This window comes from Dermacentor silvarum, chromosome 3, assembly GCF_013339745.2.
Source record: "Dermacentor silvarum isolate Dsil-2018 chromosome 3, BIME_Dsil_1.4, whole genome shotgun sequence".
Lineage (NCBI taxonomy): Eukaryota > Metazoa > Arthropoda > Arachnida > Ixodida > Ixodidae > Dermacentor > Dermacentor silvarum.
Window position 1 is genome coordinate 4,537,355 of NC_051156.1, and position 19,102 is coordinate 4,556,456.

The 19,102-nt window shown below is 45.3% G+C and overlaps 1 protein-coding gene across 1 annotated transcript in view; it reads right to left on the reverse strand.

Annotated features, from left to right (window-relative positions):
- Positions 1–8,001: 8,001 nt before the first annotated feature.
- Positions 8,002–19,102, reverse strand: part of LOC125944176 (sodium- and chloride-dependent glycine transporter 2-like) — a 34,417-nt gene continuing 23,316 nt past the window's right edge. Inside the window, exons 5-9 of the mRNA XM_049664484.1 lie at positions 18,643–18,875; positions 17,402–17,537; positions 13,828–13,962; positions 8,729–8,832; positions 8,002–8,068 (exon numbers count right to left, since the gene is read on the reverse strand). Coding sequence (XP_049520441.1) covers positions 8,002–8,068; positions 8,729–8,832; positions 13,828–13,962; positions 17,402–17,537; positions 18,643–18,875 — 675 coding nt within the window. The remainder of the gene's footprint in view (positions 8,069–8,728; positions 8,833–13,827; positions 13,963–17,401; positions 17,538–18,642; positions 18,876–19,102) is intronic.

The window sequence follows — 19,102 nt, forward strand, 5'->3', positions numbered from 1 at the left end:
CACCGGGATGCAGCTGAGCTGAACAACGTCAAACCACGTGATCACCGCATAAATCCAAATTGGATAATGACCGCCTCCCGAGTGCTTAGACAGGAGCTTGACTGAGAGCAGGGTCTGCAGAGAAAGATCAGAGCTCGGTCCGCAAAAGAGTTTCAGTCACGAAGAAAGTGGATCCGTATTCAACGTAAAGCACGTAATTCTTCAAATCAAGAGCTGCTAGAAGCACATTGATGTTTATGCTTAATAATTTAATTTCTAGCAATCGAATCGGTGTTGCATTGGACTGTCGTTGACACGTCCACTCCGTCTACATACGCTTTGTCACTCTAATAGTAATCAAAACTGAAATGTTCGCATTTTTATACCTCTAAGAGTCCTTGATTTCAATTGTGCGATTTATAGTACTTACTTCAATGCACCGTTTTTGTGCCACCTGCTGCAACCATGCAGTACGGAACGTTGTACAGCCCGTTTTAATACGAGTGTACGTTAGCCGCCCCTGGACGATGACTAAATTCCCTGTAAACGACGCTACGCCACATCGCAGCTAGTTTTGGCGACGAATCAAGATGTTTGTTTTACCTAGTGTACACGGTTTTCCGAGTTATAGTCACCTGTTCTGTCCCTGTTATTAGTGTATCAATAAACTTCCCTTTGTACATTAGTGACCTTCATAATAATTTGGAAAGTCACGCTAAGGGCACGTGTGCTACTTATTTGGAGTTGTGAAACAGCGGAGACAGACGCACTACAAAGAAATCCCAGGAACAAGCCTTTCCCTTTGATGTGTCAGTACTCACTTTTTCAGAGTTTCAAGCAGATGCTTTGCTAAAAAACGTGGCGATGGTATGAAAGAAGCATTGTTGATGTAAACGCGCGGATGATATGCTTCCTAAATATTTGGTTTCGAAGCATCCTCATAGAGATTACGATGCTCGCCTCTGGTAGGCTACAAAAATTACCGTTTGTAATCACGAGATCGCTGGCTCGAAAATACTTGCAAGCAGCGTTTGTGTTCCCATCGTGTAGCTCAATTTGAGTCGAAATACTTACAATAGTTATCACTGGTATGACGGACGCCAGGCAGACTTTCACAAAGACACTGCATTCACGTCCCGTCATTATCCTAGAAGCGATATCGAGTCGCCGTAGACCTGCAAAATAAATAAAGTAGAATTTAACCCACGTATTCAGAAATGCGCCTTAATTTGAAGTCCGTGGTATAGGCTTGATATAAACTATGCCTGGCGTGAACGCGCCCAAGACGCTCATTGCCTTTCCTTCAGCGCGTTCACGTCAGGCGTCTTGCCGGATCGTACGTGATTCAACAAACTGCGCGGTTGCCGCAATCATGTTCAGTATATACGACGGAAGGTTTTAATTTTCAAATTTACAATAAAAACGAAGACAACATTATGTGTAATATGTGCGTCACGTGCGATCCGACAATAATAGTGGCAGTACTTATTTTATATTTCTGTTCGTTCATGTTTGGCCGTTCAGGTTGGTAATGCCTTGTATAACATTGTTCTATCTCGGTGCTGCATGCGGGCGTGGGGAGTGCATTGTTTCGCCGGGCCACATCACACGTGTGCGTGTTGTGCCGGCAAAAACAGCCGTTCGAGCATAATGCATGTCTGAAAATTACACTGACAAACTTGACTACTGTTGTTGACAGTAGCGCGATTACTATCAGGTATAACACGTCAAAAAGGGATCCTCAATGCATGTACTTCTGACTTCGACAAAGGCTGTTTCACCAGCCGAAACGTCAGAAATATAGTGTGCAATACAAACTTACGTCGAACCCTTTCCTTTAAAGTTACATAGACAAACAAAATCAAATAAAGACGCATAAACAAAAGCCCGTGTCTCTATCAGTACCCTTTCTTCGTTGAGCTATCCAGGTATGCCAGTTAATTCCTTCTGTGATAGTGTAATCGTTGTGAGTAGTTGAAGCTGCTCACACTGAACGCGAACGTACTGACTGCATCAGCCAGCCTGCGATTACCGTAGTTGCCGTAGGAAGGGTACTGATGGAGATACATGCTTAACTATGTTCATGCAGTTTCATTTCGTTTTGTATATATGTGACCTTGTTTTATGTGAGTAAAGCTGCACCGACAGCGTTAGCCGATTTCTGTGGAAAAGTTCACGTAAAATAATGCAAAGACGCACCGCAGAACTGCAGGAACACGATGGACTCTAAAAAGAGCACTACGAAGCGCACGTTCTGGTCGTGATTGTGCACAATAATCGCGGCAATGTTGGCTCCACCCTGAAAGAGAGGAGGCATTTTCAAATCGTTTTCGGGCAACGAGCTATCTATGCCAAGACGGCAGGCGCTTCCGGTGTACTGCGGTGCATCATGCAAACCTGAACACTGCTCGTCTGGATCTCTCATTTATAGAGGGGTACTATGCGAGAATATTAAGTTGAGCAAGACTGAAAGATTAGGCTTCATATGCAATACGAATTCGTCATTCGTAACGAGAACAGACTTTTTTTCGAGCGAGCAAGTGAAAATTGAAAAGTTGCAGTGGCGCCATCTGTTGTGGACTATGGCACCTCTTATGTGGCACTGCTTGATGCACGGGGAGCGGCATAGAGGAGGTCACGCGTGGAGATTACGTCAACTGGTCACTTTGGTGGAGGCGATTCAAATTGAGGAGCAGCAGCGAGACGTCAGGCGGCAATTGTTTACGCAACACAGTGGTGTATTGTCACACAGAAAATGACGAGAAATCTATCACTCTAGCTTAACCTAACGTTTTCTTTCTGTGTTTTCATAGAAACTTTATAGCCTGTCCGTATTGAATGTGGACAGGCTATATCATTCACCCGAGTGTACCACGAAGCTAAAAAATAACCTACCGAATACGCATTTCTCAGAAAGAAGGCTTCGCATTTAAAGAAAAAAAAATTGCTCTCTCCTGGGATCAAACCCGAAACCAACGCCTTTACGAGGCGGTCGCTCCCGAAAGGCGGAATTTCTTCCTGTCGAAATATATGGGAAAGGTTAAATAATCTTTCTCTGCAACCCTACACTAACTTTGATGAGGTTTGTTGAATTTATTTAAAAGGTGACGCTAAACTATAGCAACTTCAGACACAGATTTATAATTACGGTCGGCAATGTTTTTATAAAAATCCTTGAAATTGGCAAAACTTCGAAGAGCTCAACTATCGAGTTTTTATTTTTAGTTTAGCAGTAAAAAACGATGTCCCAATTCTGTAAACTGCACTTGACGAATCGCAGTTGGCCCCGAGTTAAAGCTTCCTCTTTAACAGGAAGCTTTAGTTCGAGGCCAACTCTGATTTTCCCAGTTAAATATATGTAAAACTCAAGAGTTGATTTATGAGACAACCAATTCATTGGCTTGAATGAAATTTGTTGGACTTGGCAGAAAATTACGATTGATAGAAACTATTGCAAACAAGAATTTGATTTAGGACCTCTTTTTTGTTATTTTCACGCGTTTTTTCGTTTTTTTTTACCTTCGATTGTGATGGTCTAAAGAGAAGCTCTTGTCAAAACACTCTAATAAAGCTGCGGCAAAAATTTGGAACTGGTCGCATTTAACCGTGGATATTATTATTCACTTGTTTGGCGTACGGGAAATTCTGGCACCATAACGACGTTATGTATTCAGCATATTTATAATTAAAGCATAAAAAGCAAGATACAATTTTTTCTATCAGTGCTTCTTTAAAGGTAACGAAAGTTTAAAGACCTGACGCGGTGTAGATCTCAACAAAACGAGATGCCGCGACATTTTTTAATTTATTTTACAAGTACATATGAAGGCATATGCGAGGCGAATGTACGAGTAACATCTAACAATAAAATATATCGCATAGCTTACGTTCTAAATATAGGCGATGACAGAGGCAGCAAGCTTTTCCTGCGAATGGTTCTTCGGTGTAGTTAAAGGGCCATGACGCGTTCGTCCGACAGTTTTCAATTTACCATTGCGTCTGAGAGTAAAGCGCCCAATGCGGTTATCAACACAAAAAGACTGGACTTGAGCGCATATTTTAGCTGGAAATGTCCATTTGATATCGCTGCTTCTAAACCCCTCCCGCCGACAGAAACCGTTAATTTTTCACGGCCGCGTGACGTCAGGAAATGAGGGGCCAACGGTTCGTCGTCTGCTTTGAAACACTTCTAGACCACATCGGACCTCTTGCTCGGCACGCTCTGGCATCCAACGGCAGCAGCAACGGGGTCGTCGTTGAATTGTGCCCGTAATTTCTACGCTCGCGCGATGAAAAACAGCAGCAAACCGCCGAGGCGCACAAGCAAGAACAAAACAATGCATGGCGGCCATGACGCATTTCCAGTTACTGCAATACTTCGGCAGTTTGCAGTTTACAAAAGATAGCCTTCAAGAGCGACTTCTGTAGCTGAGGGAGCCGTTTGCGGGTGTGCTCGTTTATTTCGTCACCCCTCAGTGTCGGCAGACAGCTTTATACGGTTGATCTGCGGCATAAAAAATTATAGAAATACTAATTTTCTACTGCAACAAATGCGCCCAAATTCTGCCAGCTTCTTGGCATGTATGGTTTAACATGTAGTGCATCAGACAAGCTTGAAAATTAGGTGTCATGGCCCCCTTTGAACTAGGAATACAGGAACCCACTAAATAATCACCCGCCGTGGTTGCTTAGTGGCTATGGTGTTGGGCATGCTAAGTACGAGGTCCCGGGATCAAATCCCGGCCACGGCGGCCGCATTTCGATGGGGGTGAAATGCGAAAACACCTGTGTACTTAGATTTGGGTGCACGTTAAAGAATCCCAGGTGGTCCAAATTATTCTGGAGTCCCCATTGAGGCGTGCCTCAATGGGGATCGTGGTTTTGGCATGTAAAATCCCATAATATAAAAAATTACTTTAATTTACTAAATAATGAAGTATCCGTAGACCCCTCAAATGGCACAATTATTGGTAGTTTCCGCAATAATGTTAGGCCTAAATGCACTTTTTTCCCCGAAAACTGAGCGAGCATAAATCCGGTGACTTGCGACGGTGCACAGCAGAGCCAAATACTCACCGGGCTGCAGACGACGATACTGATCAGAAGAAGAGATACGCATATGAAGAAGTGAATCAGCGTCCGGTTCAACAAAACAAACGGTTGCGCCGGGGCGAGCACTTCAATGACGATGTCGGGCATTATGAGCTGAGGAAAAGAATAAGAACAGTACGGGACGGATCACCACTCTGTTGATGTCCTTAGGTGCCCTCTACATCGAGTACGCTTTGCACTCCATGTGCGTACATTAAAGCGAAGCTTCCCTTGCCTTCTTCCCCGGCTTTGGCGAGTTTGCTGCCGGCATTTGGCCGGATATATTTGTAGATATTTATATAAAAGTTACATGTGCGCCAAGTGCAAGTACAAGCAAACGGCCATATATACCCATTGTACGCTGACCTAGAATGTAGTGTGAGTAAGCACACTACACACACCTCTGTTCTGCGTAACAAAAAAAAAATCCTTCATGGAGCCTGAACAGTGTCGGCTCACAGGTATATCTAAAGAACATCGATGTGCTCTATATTGTAGCAAATTATAGAATATATATTTGCTTCACTATAGAACGGATCGGTGTTCGTGAAAGAAGGGTGTTCGTGAAAGCGTGAAAGAAGCCCGCGAATACACGCAAAATTGTCGCGTGACTGGCCACTCGAGGCATTTCGCGTGTATTCGCGGGCTTTTTTCACGCACGGACAAACATTTTTTATGTAACACGTATTGAGCAACAGAAAGCTGTATCGGGAGTTCTTTATATTGCTCTACAGTTTTCTCATTGACACTTTTCATGTAATTATAATGTTTGAGAAGTTCATTAACAAATTAAGACTAATTACGTAGTTAGGCGTAATGCAAAAAATAATCTGAGTTTCTCCAAGCGACGGCAAAGAGTATTACCTTGGTTTTGGCCAGCTACGAGGCATTTGCATATGTTTAAATCTTGGTCCACAGTAAATGGACACCCTGTATTTATCGTGTGTGCTGTCTCGTGTTGAGCTTTTCTGCAAGACACCGCCGTCAGCAAAGTACGCTATAGTTTGCAAGGAAGGCTTCGCTTTAATACAAGGCAAGCTATCTATGACATAGTATTTACAAACCCTTCTACAGAATGGTGTATGACATTAATTTGTCCGGTGACAAGACCTATGTGGCAGACAACGGTGACTTCTCTCTTGTCACACTTACCCTCCTTGTGTGTTTATAATCTACATTCGCGTTTATTATAACAGGACTCAGAGAGAATTAGAGAATATTCAAGAACTAAACCATCTTCCAATTGCTGGTACTTATTACAACAATTTATGTATGTCGACGCCGCTGTGCACCTTTGGAGCCCCTTCGCCCATAGACACTGCGTAGAATCTCATACTGAACGCAACTGTACATGTGCACCCATACGTGTGTGTGTTGTGTCCCTTATGTGCTATAGCACTGACTATTGCTTCTCGGCTTTGGTGGTCACAGGTGCGAGAAAGACTAAGATTGGTGCCAATGTTATTATTTTTCCTTGCAAGAGTTCCTGTGTTCGATTCGTTGCTGTCGAATATCACGTCCTGCTATATAAACATTTGACATATCTGCAAAAAATGTCTGACACCCGGACTGTCTTGTTTACTCACAAACTTTGGAAGCATCGTCGAGAGCAACCAGAGCGAGTGGACCTGGCTCCACAGTTCCTGGTATGGCACCACGCTCATGGCCTGAGGCATTATGCCCACGATGAGGTGCGACTCTGGAAATTGCGAGCCTACATTATAATAGAACTCGCGCACATTGCTGCCGCATCTTTTCAAGGTGAACTGCTCGCCCTTGTACAATTGAAGAGTATCCTCATAGAGCACCTTTAAGTGCATCAATTATTGCGTCGAGCACATCTGTAGAGCAACGGAACAAACGCAGGCAGTGCCGCTTGTGCGTCGCTGTCCTCTAAAGCAGATATGACTATTCAGTGTAAGCGCAACACTGCTCACATACATACTGAATTTATTTTTCAATATCTACGTGTACTACTTCCGTACTACAGGTTATTCAAATCAGTAAACCCATGTGAGAGGCCGCGAGCATTCGATTTCGATCTCCACTTTTGCCCGAATCAGTGAAGAAACGGCTGTTTCCTATTACAAGGTCAACATGAGACATTCAAAGTGCACGACCACGAAGTAAGGGCGAGCAGCTGTTGAACAAATGAGGTAAACGAGGAAACCCGTCTTCCTTTCTTTTCGTTGTTTTTTTATGTTGTTTGCTTGCACACAATTGTGTCTGCGGTAATTCGCTATGGGAAACGACGTCAGCTCTCTCAGGAGGTCCAATAAATAGCTACCACGTTTTAGACGCAGAATAAAGATGCTGAAAGCGCACATCGTCGCTTGCTAGTTATACACGCACTACACATTTCAGTATGTTTCTACACAACTCAAGAATTATGCCTCTCAGTATCGATCCTAAACTTAGAACCCATTTTCGTGCCCGTCTTAGAGGAATTAACTTCTGTTCAAGTGGCATATGGCTTTTCCATTTTATTACACATTGAACATCGCATTTGGCGACCGCAACGTCTTAGTGAGAAATTTGCAAAGCCCACCGATGCCGACAAGCATGCGGACGTCGATGCCAATGCTGGACGCCAGGTGGCCCAGGAACATGAACGTGATGGCCATACGAAGTCCCTTGGAGGCCGTGTCCGCGACGAGCACGAAGTTCACGTCCCTGTGTTCGGTAAGGGGGTTCAGGGACGTTTAAAAACTTGACAGTGCGCCCTGAAGGTACCTTATCGCTGCCAACAGCAGCGCGAATGAACTGTATCTAGACAAGCTGATATACAATAATCTTTAGACCAAAGCGTCAACAGAACAAAACAAAGAAGGCAAACACACACAGGCTTTCATCTCTGTTGAGGATTATCAGTGATTCTAGAGAGTGCACGAAAAAGAACGATATTTATAGCATACAATATAAATTACAGAACTACGTCATCAGCACATTTTCTGTACACTGCACGACGCAGGCCTCTTCCAGCGGTCTACAGTTGACCCTGCATTAAGCAAAACCGACTCCGTCATATGCTTTTCTGTAAGTTTCCTGCCCTTACCCAAACCACCAGGTCCTCCTTCGTCTTCAACTGTATTTTCCTTCCCTCGTGATCCATTCTCCTAATCTCATAGAACCGGCTATACGCTCTAAGCCTTTTTATTTTAAACGGTAATGGTATCCAGCCGGTCGAGACTTGGAAATTCATGCCATATGCGTTCCAAGCAATATTTACTCATATGAAAGTTTTCTCGCGACCTGGTTGCCCCTGTGGCTGGTTTTCTGAATAACACAGCTTCTATAGTTTCTGTAACAGTAACGAAATTGTGTTCTCTTGTGAGGCTAATGGAGGTTATCTTAAACTTCTGGATATTAGTTCTCAATCACACTGGGAGATTTACTGGATAATGTATTCGTATTTGTAAGTCACCTCGACATTTGCTTAGCACGAAAATGTCATCTGCAAGCATAAGTTCCCGATATGATCATCGTTGATTCTAGCATCTTCCCAGACTAACGGCTTCAATACATATTTTAGAAAGTATGTGTCAAAATGGAATATCAGTTGTTAAAATAAAATACTGAATATTTATAGCGAAATTCGTCCCTGCCATCACGCCCCCTTAAGTGTGCCTTAAGTGACCCCTTAAGTGAGCGTTCTGACCGGTGATAGTCGTTCTTGAAGTTGTTGAACCGAACGATGCCCAGGTATATGGAGCCGGTGACACCGACGCTCTCAAGGGACACGTACAGCGCGTTGGACCACATCTGCGAACAAAAGTGGCATAAAAAGTTAAACTTCAACCGCTAGACCTATTTGTCTAACTTCAATACATATTTTTTTCGACAGATTACAATGTTGGGCCAGTTTCTTGACGCTTCCGGTGAACAACCTGACCGGGAAAAAGTTCGTGCGGTGGCGTCCTTTCCTGTGCTCCAGTCGGCCAAAGCCGTCCGGAGTTTTGCGGGACGGTATTTCTACTTCCAACGGTTCGTAAAAGATTGTTGCAGACATCGCACGGCTGCTTACTGGTCTACTCAAGAACGACGTGCCTTTTACATGGAGCCCGCCTCAAGCTGCCGCTTTTTCGGAGCTCGCCACCATTCTGACCACTCCTCCTACCTTGGCGCATTTCAAGCCATCTGCTCTTACAGAGGTGCGTGCGGGTGTCAGTGGACACGGAATTGACGCCGTCTTTGAGCAACGGCATCGCGGACACGACCACGTTATTGCCTGTGCCAGCAGCCTCCTCACAGCCGCAGGGCGTAATTATTCGATTAGGGAGCGTGGATGTCTTGCTCTCGTCTGGGCGGTTTACAAAATTCTGTGTCTGTAATCGCGGACCATCATGAGCTATGTTGGCTTTCATCACTCAAGGGTCATACGTACACATGGATCCTACGTTGGTCGCCGGGCTCTACATGTGCAAGAATATTCATATAAGGACGTTTAAAACCCCGCCGTGGTATCTCTGTGGCTATGGTGTTCGTGGATATGGTGCTATGAGGGGGGGCATAAAGACGCAGACTGTTTATCTCGTTACCCTGTGGACTAACCACTGGCCGTCACCACAGACACTGACGCCGATGCGCTTTCTTTTTCCAATCTCCAAGCTGCTCAACGTCGCCGACGAGCAACGCCATGACGCCTGCTTGCGTGTCTTCACTGACCGCCTCGAAGTTTCCTCTTCAAAAGCGTCAATTCGCTTCTCCGTCCTCAAAGATGCTGTATTATAACGCCACAACTTTCACCCTGATGGCCCTGCCCTCCTCTTTGTCGTTCCCCAACACTCTGCTTGACTGTTATCCCTGAACTCTGATGTCCCAACTGTCGGCCAGCTCGGCGTCGTCCAGCCTTACGACCCGATCCACCGACGCTTCTTTTCGTTTAACATTATTAAAGAAAACCAACGTCAAATCTGCATGTAAATAAACAATATAAAGAACGAAACAAAGGCCGGCAGGCAACAGTGGCAAATACACTTCGGCAGGCGAAGTGTATTTTATCAGACGGATGATTATTTCAGTATTCTTTTAAAATAGTATTGACAAATAGTATAGTAAATGTATCCGCGCGCTGAACTTTGCTCACACTTCCCCCATAACCTGCTCCTTATTGCCACTAAATATAAACGAAGTTGCTCATTCAGTTCACCGATGACATCATGGACATCTCGTATAATCCATGAATATAGAAAATGATTGAATTAGAATCTTTCATGTGAAACACAACAAAGAAAAATCGGAGAAATTATCTTAAACGATCCTAAATGAGGAAGAAATGTTAAACTCTTCCCATAGATCAATCCTAACATTATTTTCATATCCACAGGATGTGAACTCGGTGTCACATATTGTTCTCTAAAAACCTTGCCGATGACGGCTGTACAACGAGAGCATTTGCGATTTTTTTTCGCCAGGAGATATACATATATTTTATCAAGACGTTATAAACTTCGCATGCATATCAACAACAATTTTCCCTTTATTTTTTATCTCGGTAACAATTGTAGTTTCCCTATGGGACAGCGAGCTAAATTCTTCGCCGTTCGTAAAGCCCACTTATAACGCTCCGGAGGCGCTTAAGAAATAATTAAATTCTGGGGTTTTACATGCCAAACGACGCTCGGGTTATGAAACACGCCGTAGTGGAGGAGACCGGAATAACTTTGACCACCTGGGGTACATTAACGTCCCCCCAATGCACAGAACAAGGGCGTTCTTGCATTTCATCCCCATCGGCTGCCGCGGCCAGGATTTGATCCCGCCGCCTTGTACTTAGAAGCGCAACGCCAAAGCCCCTAAACAACAACGGCCGGTGTCGGAGGCGCTTGCATACGTAAAATCCTGCAAAAGCTGTAATTAACGCACACACGTCGATAGGCATTACCCGTAGCATACACACATTTTATCTCGTTTTTTTTTTTCGTTGTTTTTTTTTTCACTGAGGACAGCGTGGGTGCATCGTACTTAACTGATGAATAGAGGGGAAACAAGGAGAGTTCAGCTAATATTTTTAGAGGTCCTAATTATTTCAGAGCACCTCATGAAGAAATTATATACAAAGTAGTGCACGCTCGCACACACAAACGCGCGCGCCCACATACACACACGCCACGCGCACGAACACGCACATTTAACTTCACATGCGCATTTGCCATAACGTTAGCTGTATTTTCAGCAAATCTAGTTTCGGTTTCTTTTCTAGTTCTTCAAGGACGACGAGCTAAATTTTGCAACGTTCGTCAAACACACTCGTAATGCTTCTGAGCGATTGCATACGTAATTGACTGCAAAGGCGGAATGTGACCCACACGCTTCGAACGTAGCTAGCCTAGACGTTACCGTTACTCTGAGCTTTATTTTTACTTCATAAAAACCAAATGCCTCAATTGTTTTGCCGAGAACATGGGGCAAACCTACTTCCCGCTTGGAAGGCATGAAAATAGGCAAAAGCGAGTATTCGGTAATTTTTTACAACTACCATGAGTAATCCAAGAACATTAATGTGTCACCATGCCTTACACCTGACACGACTTCTATTTTCATTAAATTCTAAGTCGGTGTGACTTATTTTTGGCTCAGGTCGCTTGAAAAGATAACTGCGTAAAAAAGACCTTATAAGACTTTCAATCAATTTATTTTTATTGCGATAGCAATTATATGGACACTCCAGGTGCATTTCTGCCGTCACCGTCGCCGTGCTGTTCCGCATCAAGCTCAAAGGCGTTAGCACCGCGCCCGCGCGCCGTATGATGTATGTGCGAGTGAAAGCGTGCGAGGGGAACCGACGATCGCGGCTCAATCTCGCTCGCGCGAGATAGGAAATCGGGGAATAAGCGCGGCGTCTACCTTGGCGCCCGTGCCACCGAGGGGATGGGAGGCAGGAGGAGACGGCGTTGTATTGAATTGAATTGAATTTATTTCCAACCTGTTTACATACAACATGTTTGAGCTGTATGGGAGTAAAAGCCGCTAAAAAGCAGCTTGACAAAGCTCACATATCCCTATTGTGCTTGGCAGTGCAGGGCAGTGTATTCCGGCTGAAACTGCGTATTGCGCGGCCACGCGCACTAATCTTGAAAGCCATCTGCGTCGGGGCAGAGTCCACCCTGCGCTGTCTTTTCGCGGCTTAGTGCGCGTTGATGCCAGCGGCGGCACGAAGGTCAAATCACTCGCTACTGCCGCCGCGCTTACTCATTCCAGCGTTTTGACAGCGAGTTTCGTTGGTCATCTAGTGAGCTGTGTTCATGTTTGCTTGTGCGTACGTGACACCATGCTTGTTTATTTAGTTAGTATGCCTATGTTTACAAGTTTACACGCCGATAAAACTACTATAATAGCTGTCCACTAATTTGCTATCGCAATCGATGTTTCGCATTTTGGGTGAAACTGCGCCTTTTTTGCAAAAACATTAATTATTTGACGCCTTTAAAACTTTGCCCACGTTATCCTGCATAAAATGCATCTTATGTTTTTCAAATATCAAATTTGTTGCGCGTTCAGCTCCTTCAGAGTATTGGGCAAAGTTCCTGCGCAGTTCGGGAAATAATAGGCTGGTTAATTAAGCTCGGAATGATTTTATAAGTAATTTTGTACAAAAGCTGTAGTTCACTTACACACTTCAATCTATCGCTATGCGTCACCCTTAACATAGCTTCCAATTTGATGCAAATATCTAATTGCCACTGCTTTTGTTCCTCTCAAGACAGCGGGAACAATTATTAAGCGTTTAATACAACGCCTATTCACAGGCAAGAAACAAAGGTGAAGTAATGTCCCGTTCGGGGACCTTTGAGGTATCATGAACAAATGAAAGGTTTAGTCATCTTAATTTAGTCCCTACTTAACGCTTAGCCCCACACCTCAACATTGTTCTGGACATCAACCCTAGTATACCCCACATTCACTCGCCATACAAACTTCGCGAGTTATTCAGCTCTCCCAGAACCCCGTGAAAGCACGCATAAAACGCTTCCGAGAACTTCTAGTCACACTAGCAGCTTCGCTATAAAACTGCTCGGCGACTGCCGAACGCCACGTACTGGTGGCCGGACAACAGCTTAATGGTCAGGTTTAGGACGAAGCTTTCACTTATAAGTGTGCCTCTCGAAATATATGGAAAAAAGAGAAGCCGTTTTCTTCGGCAACAACAGCACCGAATTTGCTTAGATCTCTTGCATTTAAAAATAGAAGTTAGCAATATTGAAAAAAAAATAAAGACAATATATATGAAGTGTTATTACGATATTATAATTCTGCCTAACTACTGCACCTAATAATACATTTATTGCAGGCAAACTTGATGGACACACCGCTCTGAAATATACCACTAATTTGCAAGTAGGACTTAGGAAAAAAACGTAAACATTGTAACAGTTTCACATAACCTGTAAATTCATAATCGAATTTGACCGCTTGAGGTGCCCTAACAGATGTAGTTTACAGAACTACGATATCCGTTTTCGGTGCAGAGTTAAGGATTTGTAATGTTGGTGCTTCTATTATATTGACACTTGTCGATTTTTGGCAGTGCTTGTAATAAATTTCACGTCCGAAAAGAACCTTCTCATGCCTATACTCAGGAGAAGGTTCAACTTCAACTTTTTCGGTCAAATGCAGAAAACTTCATTGACATTGGTCCAGCGACAAAGGACACAAACACTCACAAAAGCATTCCTGTGTTTTACAGGTATTTGAATAAACGGCATCGGAGTGGGGCCCAAGCTTCCTGTTAAGAGCACAGAAAGAACTGGCACGGACCTCGAGATTGACGGCGTAGCTCCAGTCCGAGTAGAGCAGCATGCCGAGGCCGCTCATGGCACCAGGCAGGGTGACACCGCGCACAAGCAGCAGGAAGGTGGTGCACACGTGCACGAACACCATCACGTACATTGTCTGGAAGATATACGGGGCTATTACTCCGAATGCAGACTAAGCAAAGAGAGCAAGCACAACAACGATGAATCAAAACCTAAAAATGGTTTCTTCAGGAACGATGCCTGTAATGTATCTGCCTTATTCCCAAATTAAGTGCACAAAAAGAAACCTTCCAGGCATGAGCAGGTCTTGAGGAGTGACCGCAACGATACCTATAATATATTGAGACATGCGCAGTCATTCCCGTTATACAACTTCGCTACGATTCCGTAGAGTGGGTGATTTCAAATATTTTCCGTAATCCACCTGGGCCGAGCGCTTAAAATCTGCTCCCAATAAATGTGCGTTTCCCATGCGCGTAACTATAAGGGAGCTAAAGACATACGTGCTTATATGCCCATGTACCTTGTACTTGGAAGACAGTTATCAAGCGATTATCCTTTTTATGGCATTGAGTAACAATACATGCACATTGTCAGTACTTATATACGTCTCCCTTGGGGAAAGTACAGGTTATACCGACCGAGAACATAAAGAACTATGTGCCGCTTTAATGTGCCTTTTTCCTTCAATAGTGCCCTCCGGGAAGTTCGGCACAGGTTCGCAGTCCCACCGAGTACACCTACATCAAGTGGTGTCAAGCACCCGAATGTACCATGAAAATTCTCAAAGCACCGGTCCGAGGTTTATCGAAGCAAGACACTCTTTCTGCGACTCGGCTCTCACTATAACAGACCTGCGTCAAAGTGCCACTGATACTTGCCGAGACGAAAACGCCGGACACACTCTGAACTTACTTCTTAGCAGCATTGTAATGTCCTGACTGAGTGTGCGCCGATGAGATTCAATTATCGTGGTATGTTTTTCTACATACAAGGCACTTGCTTCCTCCGCTAGACTGGCACTGCTTGTGCATGGCTGCCCGCGTAGCTGACCGGGTACACAACCCACACCCTATATTGGACGTTATCTCTGGTGGGTTCGGCGAGCCGAGATGGACGGTGGCTACATGTGCGCTGCCTTCCCACGCCTCGGCTAGAGGCCACGTAATCTCAAGTTTAGCAGACGCGTTGAAGCGCGAGAGGCGTAAGGCGCTCTGTTTGCGCTTTTCGGTACGCCAGCGTTGTGACAGAGAATGTCCGGGGTCATCGAGTGAGATCTGTTCATGTTTGCCTGCGGGAGCGCATGATACCATGCTTGCTAATTTAATTAGTAAGGGAATGTTTACGGCGATTTATACGGCCAACAAAATTGCAAACCTTATCGTCGTGTAGTTGTCTAATATTTTGCTATTTCTATCAATGCTTCGACTTTCAGGCGAAACTGCCCCATTGTGAATGCGGCCCCTGAGATGGCTTTCAAGAAGCATTTTAGCCATGGGTTCTTACTGGATCGAAAATTTCCCCACAGGTTATATTAACTTGCCGCTCTGTTTTGGGGGAACAAGTTCCTGTAACAACGGTTTCTTGAGCGGTGGTTTCTGTGTGGCCTTTAGCACCAGTAAACAGATAACCTATCGAAACAGTCTCCCCTTTGCCAGCCTTTCCAAGACGCCCAGCCATTGACCCCACATATTGCACAGCCATATTGTCAAATTGCTGAGACGTAAACCTTTCCTGGGCGAACTTCGGTCCAGGAGGAAGGAAACATTCAACAACGACTGCAACGAGTGCAGTCGTTGGACGTTCACTACGCATTACTCACGGGTCAAGTCCGCCAGCTACATGTGTCACGGTACAACTCTCCAAGAGTTTTAGCAATCTCGTGCGAGCGTCGACCGACGCGACGGTCAGCTCCGTGTCGCCGAGCGCACCTACAGAATTAGCGAAGGCACGCGCGCAAAACACACTCTCGTCTATCCACCATCTGCTATACGGCCCCAGTCCCTGCTGCTGGATCCGCTTTCTGCGCAGACACAAATGCACGCGCACGCGCCGTGGTGGTTTGGTGGCTATCTATGGTTTTGCACTGCTAAGCGCGAGTTCGCGGGATAAAACCCCAGCCGCGGCGGCTGAATTTCCATCGGGGCGAAATGCGAAAACGTGCCATTGGGTGCACGGTAAAGAACCCCGGGTGGCAAAAATTAATACGGAATTCCCCGCTATGCCGTGCCTCATAATCAGATCGTGGTTTTGCCACGTAAACCCCCTGAATTTAATCTCATTTAATGCGCACACGGGCTCCAGCGCACACATTGGTTACAAGTAACGGTTGCAAACGATACATCTGGTGATAATCAGCAGGGACCTTGCCGAGTTCATTGGAATAGCCTAGCAGACCACAATACGCAGCAAGCATGAGTATACCCTCGCTACGTTCGCTGGTGCGCTCCGTAACACAACACTGAACGACGTGGCGGTCGACGCTCCGATGATATTATTGAAATATTGAAGAGTCGCACATTCAAGAGCAATCGTTTGTGCTCGCTTGTATTCGAGAATGCATATAACCGTATTGGCGCTTTGCGCGCAATAAGATAAGAACAAGGGACTTTCGTTATAAAATCCGCGACAACGCTCAAGTATACAAAACATTTTCTTGGACGAGTTGGTTCATAGCTGAAAAGGAAAACAGAAGCGCGAAAGAAGCAAGGACAGGACGAGCACGCAGGACTGTCCTGTGCCAAGTGCCAGGGCTACTGTTTTCCTTTTCAAGAATTCAGCAGGCGCATCCGGCATCGCTCGATAACTTGTTAAAAGTATTCGGAACTCTACTGCAATCTAATTCTGCAACCTCGTGAAAACTGGTCACAGGCATAAAGCTAAATAAATTACGTGTGCCAATATGGCATTTTAGTGTACAATAAATCGCATGAGGCCGTTGTAATTTTATTTTGACAGCTACGGTCGTTAAACTTGAAGCCAAGGGCTATGTTGAAGTTTCCCAACATGAGGTGATGTTGAGGTGAAGCCCGCAGCATGTGCTCAAAGTGTCGATATTTATAGCGCGGTTAAATATTGCACGCTTTTGACAGCATCAACTTCAGGCACAATTGATACTCTGGATGTAGCAGATAAAATAAGTTATCATGCGCTCGTAATTCTGTTGTTGGCGCACAAAACTGTGCTTACTTCACCCCGCGGACCCTCAAGGAACTTGATGCATCAGGGTTATTTCATAGCCACGTATTTATACACAATACGGCAACAAGGAGCCGTATTCTCTTGCCATTTTGTCGTTCTCCATTCATGTTTGTCATTTCCTCAACCTCCGCCGTGCCTCCATTGTCATCGAGATTGGTGAGCAGGTGCGACACACAAAAAAAGCATAAAATTAAATGGGACGTTACCAAATACGGGTTAGTGCCACGTCCCGTGTTTGACGGGTTAAGCTTAATTCTCCTTGTTTCGGTAACCGTTGTGGGGTCAAGTGCCATGTAGCACTGGCACAACTGCTGAGTCTTCCCGCACTGAGAAAAGGAACGCAGGAGGGTTTTCGCTGAGCCGCAGCTACGTACCCGCTTGACAGTGGTGAAGCCGTGGTGCGCGAGGGCGAACACCACCATCCAGATAGCGGCCAGCGAGAGAATGGGCTCTGCACGGATCTCGCTCAGCGCTGGCCAGCCATCCTCGAACCAGCCGGCATGGCGGCGACTGCGGCAGTGTGCCAGTATACATGTTGTGGGTGACCACGAGACGCGTGTGTATACGGCTGCAATGAATTATAAGATCTCACGAAAGAGCGCCTTCCGTTGTCGGATTGCGGAAGCCTGAGGGTACGGAGATCACACTGTGTGTCAACGAATCGCAGGCAGATCACTCTTTCTGTTCCAAATTTCGTTTATGAGGTAACAAATTTTAATTATGTTCAAATAAATGAGCACAGATAAGACGTATTCCCAAGTCCATTTTTTCATGAAAGCGAGCGCGATATGTCACCAATTTAGCATGCTGTGGGGAGCTTATGAAGCGTCGAATTTCTAAATTTTATTCTCAAGTGGGCAAAGAATTGGCACGAATTATTCAAGAATTGTATTCATGCCACGCCTAAGAGACTTAACACGGCTAACAACGATGCATAAGGCTAACTTTACACGCTTTAGGTGGCAGGCTACAGATACGTAACTCAGGTATCTAATATGTGCCGGATATTTTTTATAGTGCATTATAACTCTAAAGGAATCACTGGACCAGAAACGGTGAAATTAATCAGCCAGAGTCTTATACGTCACACGCGTGAAACAGGACGTAACCCATTGTCAAAGCCAAACTCCGGCTGCAAAAGCAGCCGGAGCAATGTGCTGCATTGCTGATTTTATTTCCCTTTATATATATATATATATATATATATATATATATATATATATATTCTTTTTTATGGGCTGCTAAGCACGAAGTCGCGGGATCAAATCCCGGCCATGGCGGCCGCATTTCGATGGGGGCGAGATGCGAAAACACCTGTGTACTTAATTTAGGTGCACGTTAAAGGACCCCAGGTGGTCCAAATTATTCCGGAGTCTCGACTCTCCAGTACGTATTAGGCTGCGACGGTTGTGAGAGTTCACCTAGACTACATCGGTATTCTTTTAAACCTTGGCCAATGTTAGCTGGGACACTGTATACCTGACCACTGAGGCACACGTTCAGGGCAACCTCGGTGATCTAACGCTACAAGTGATGTGAATTTTATTGTCTCTGCTGCCCATTGCAGGCGGCGACAAGCGGCGATAAGGCATGAAGCTCGAAAAGCATTTATTGCCTCGAAAAAAAAAAAGTTAAAAGCGAGCAAGGAGTATCGCAGACGCACGGCTGGTACGGCTGCAGGTAGTTGTACACTGCGGGCAGACAGCCGGCCATCTCGTGGCGGTAGACCTTTGGCGGCACCAGCACCACGGAGAAGTCCGGCCCTTCGGCCACGGACGGCACGCCGTGGCTGAGCGGCTGCCGCCGGAACGCCTCCATGAGCCGCGCGCGAGCAATCCTGCAGAGCGACTGCGAGAGGGAAAAAAAAACAATGACTACGGATAGCGACAACCAGCGATGCCAGTGCTATAGGGCGATAAGATGGAGCAGGGACAGCCACAGAAAACGAACATGCGCAGCTGGTTTCAAGCGTTGGGTCTAAAACTGCGGTATAGTACCGGGTGGCACTTGGTCAGTAAATCCGGAGTTCACAACCTCAGCGCATATTGCGCTGACGGGTTTGTATTACCTGCATG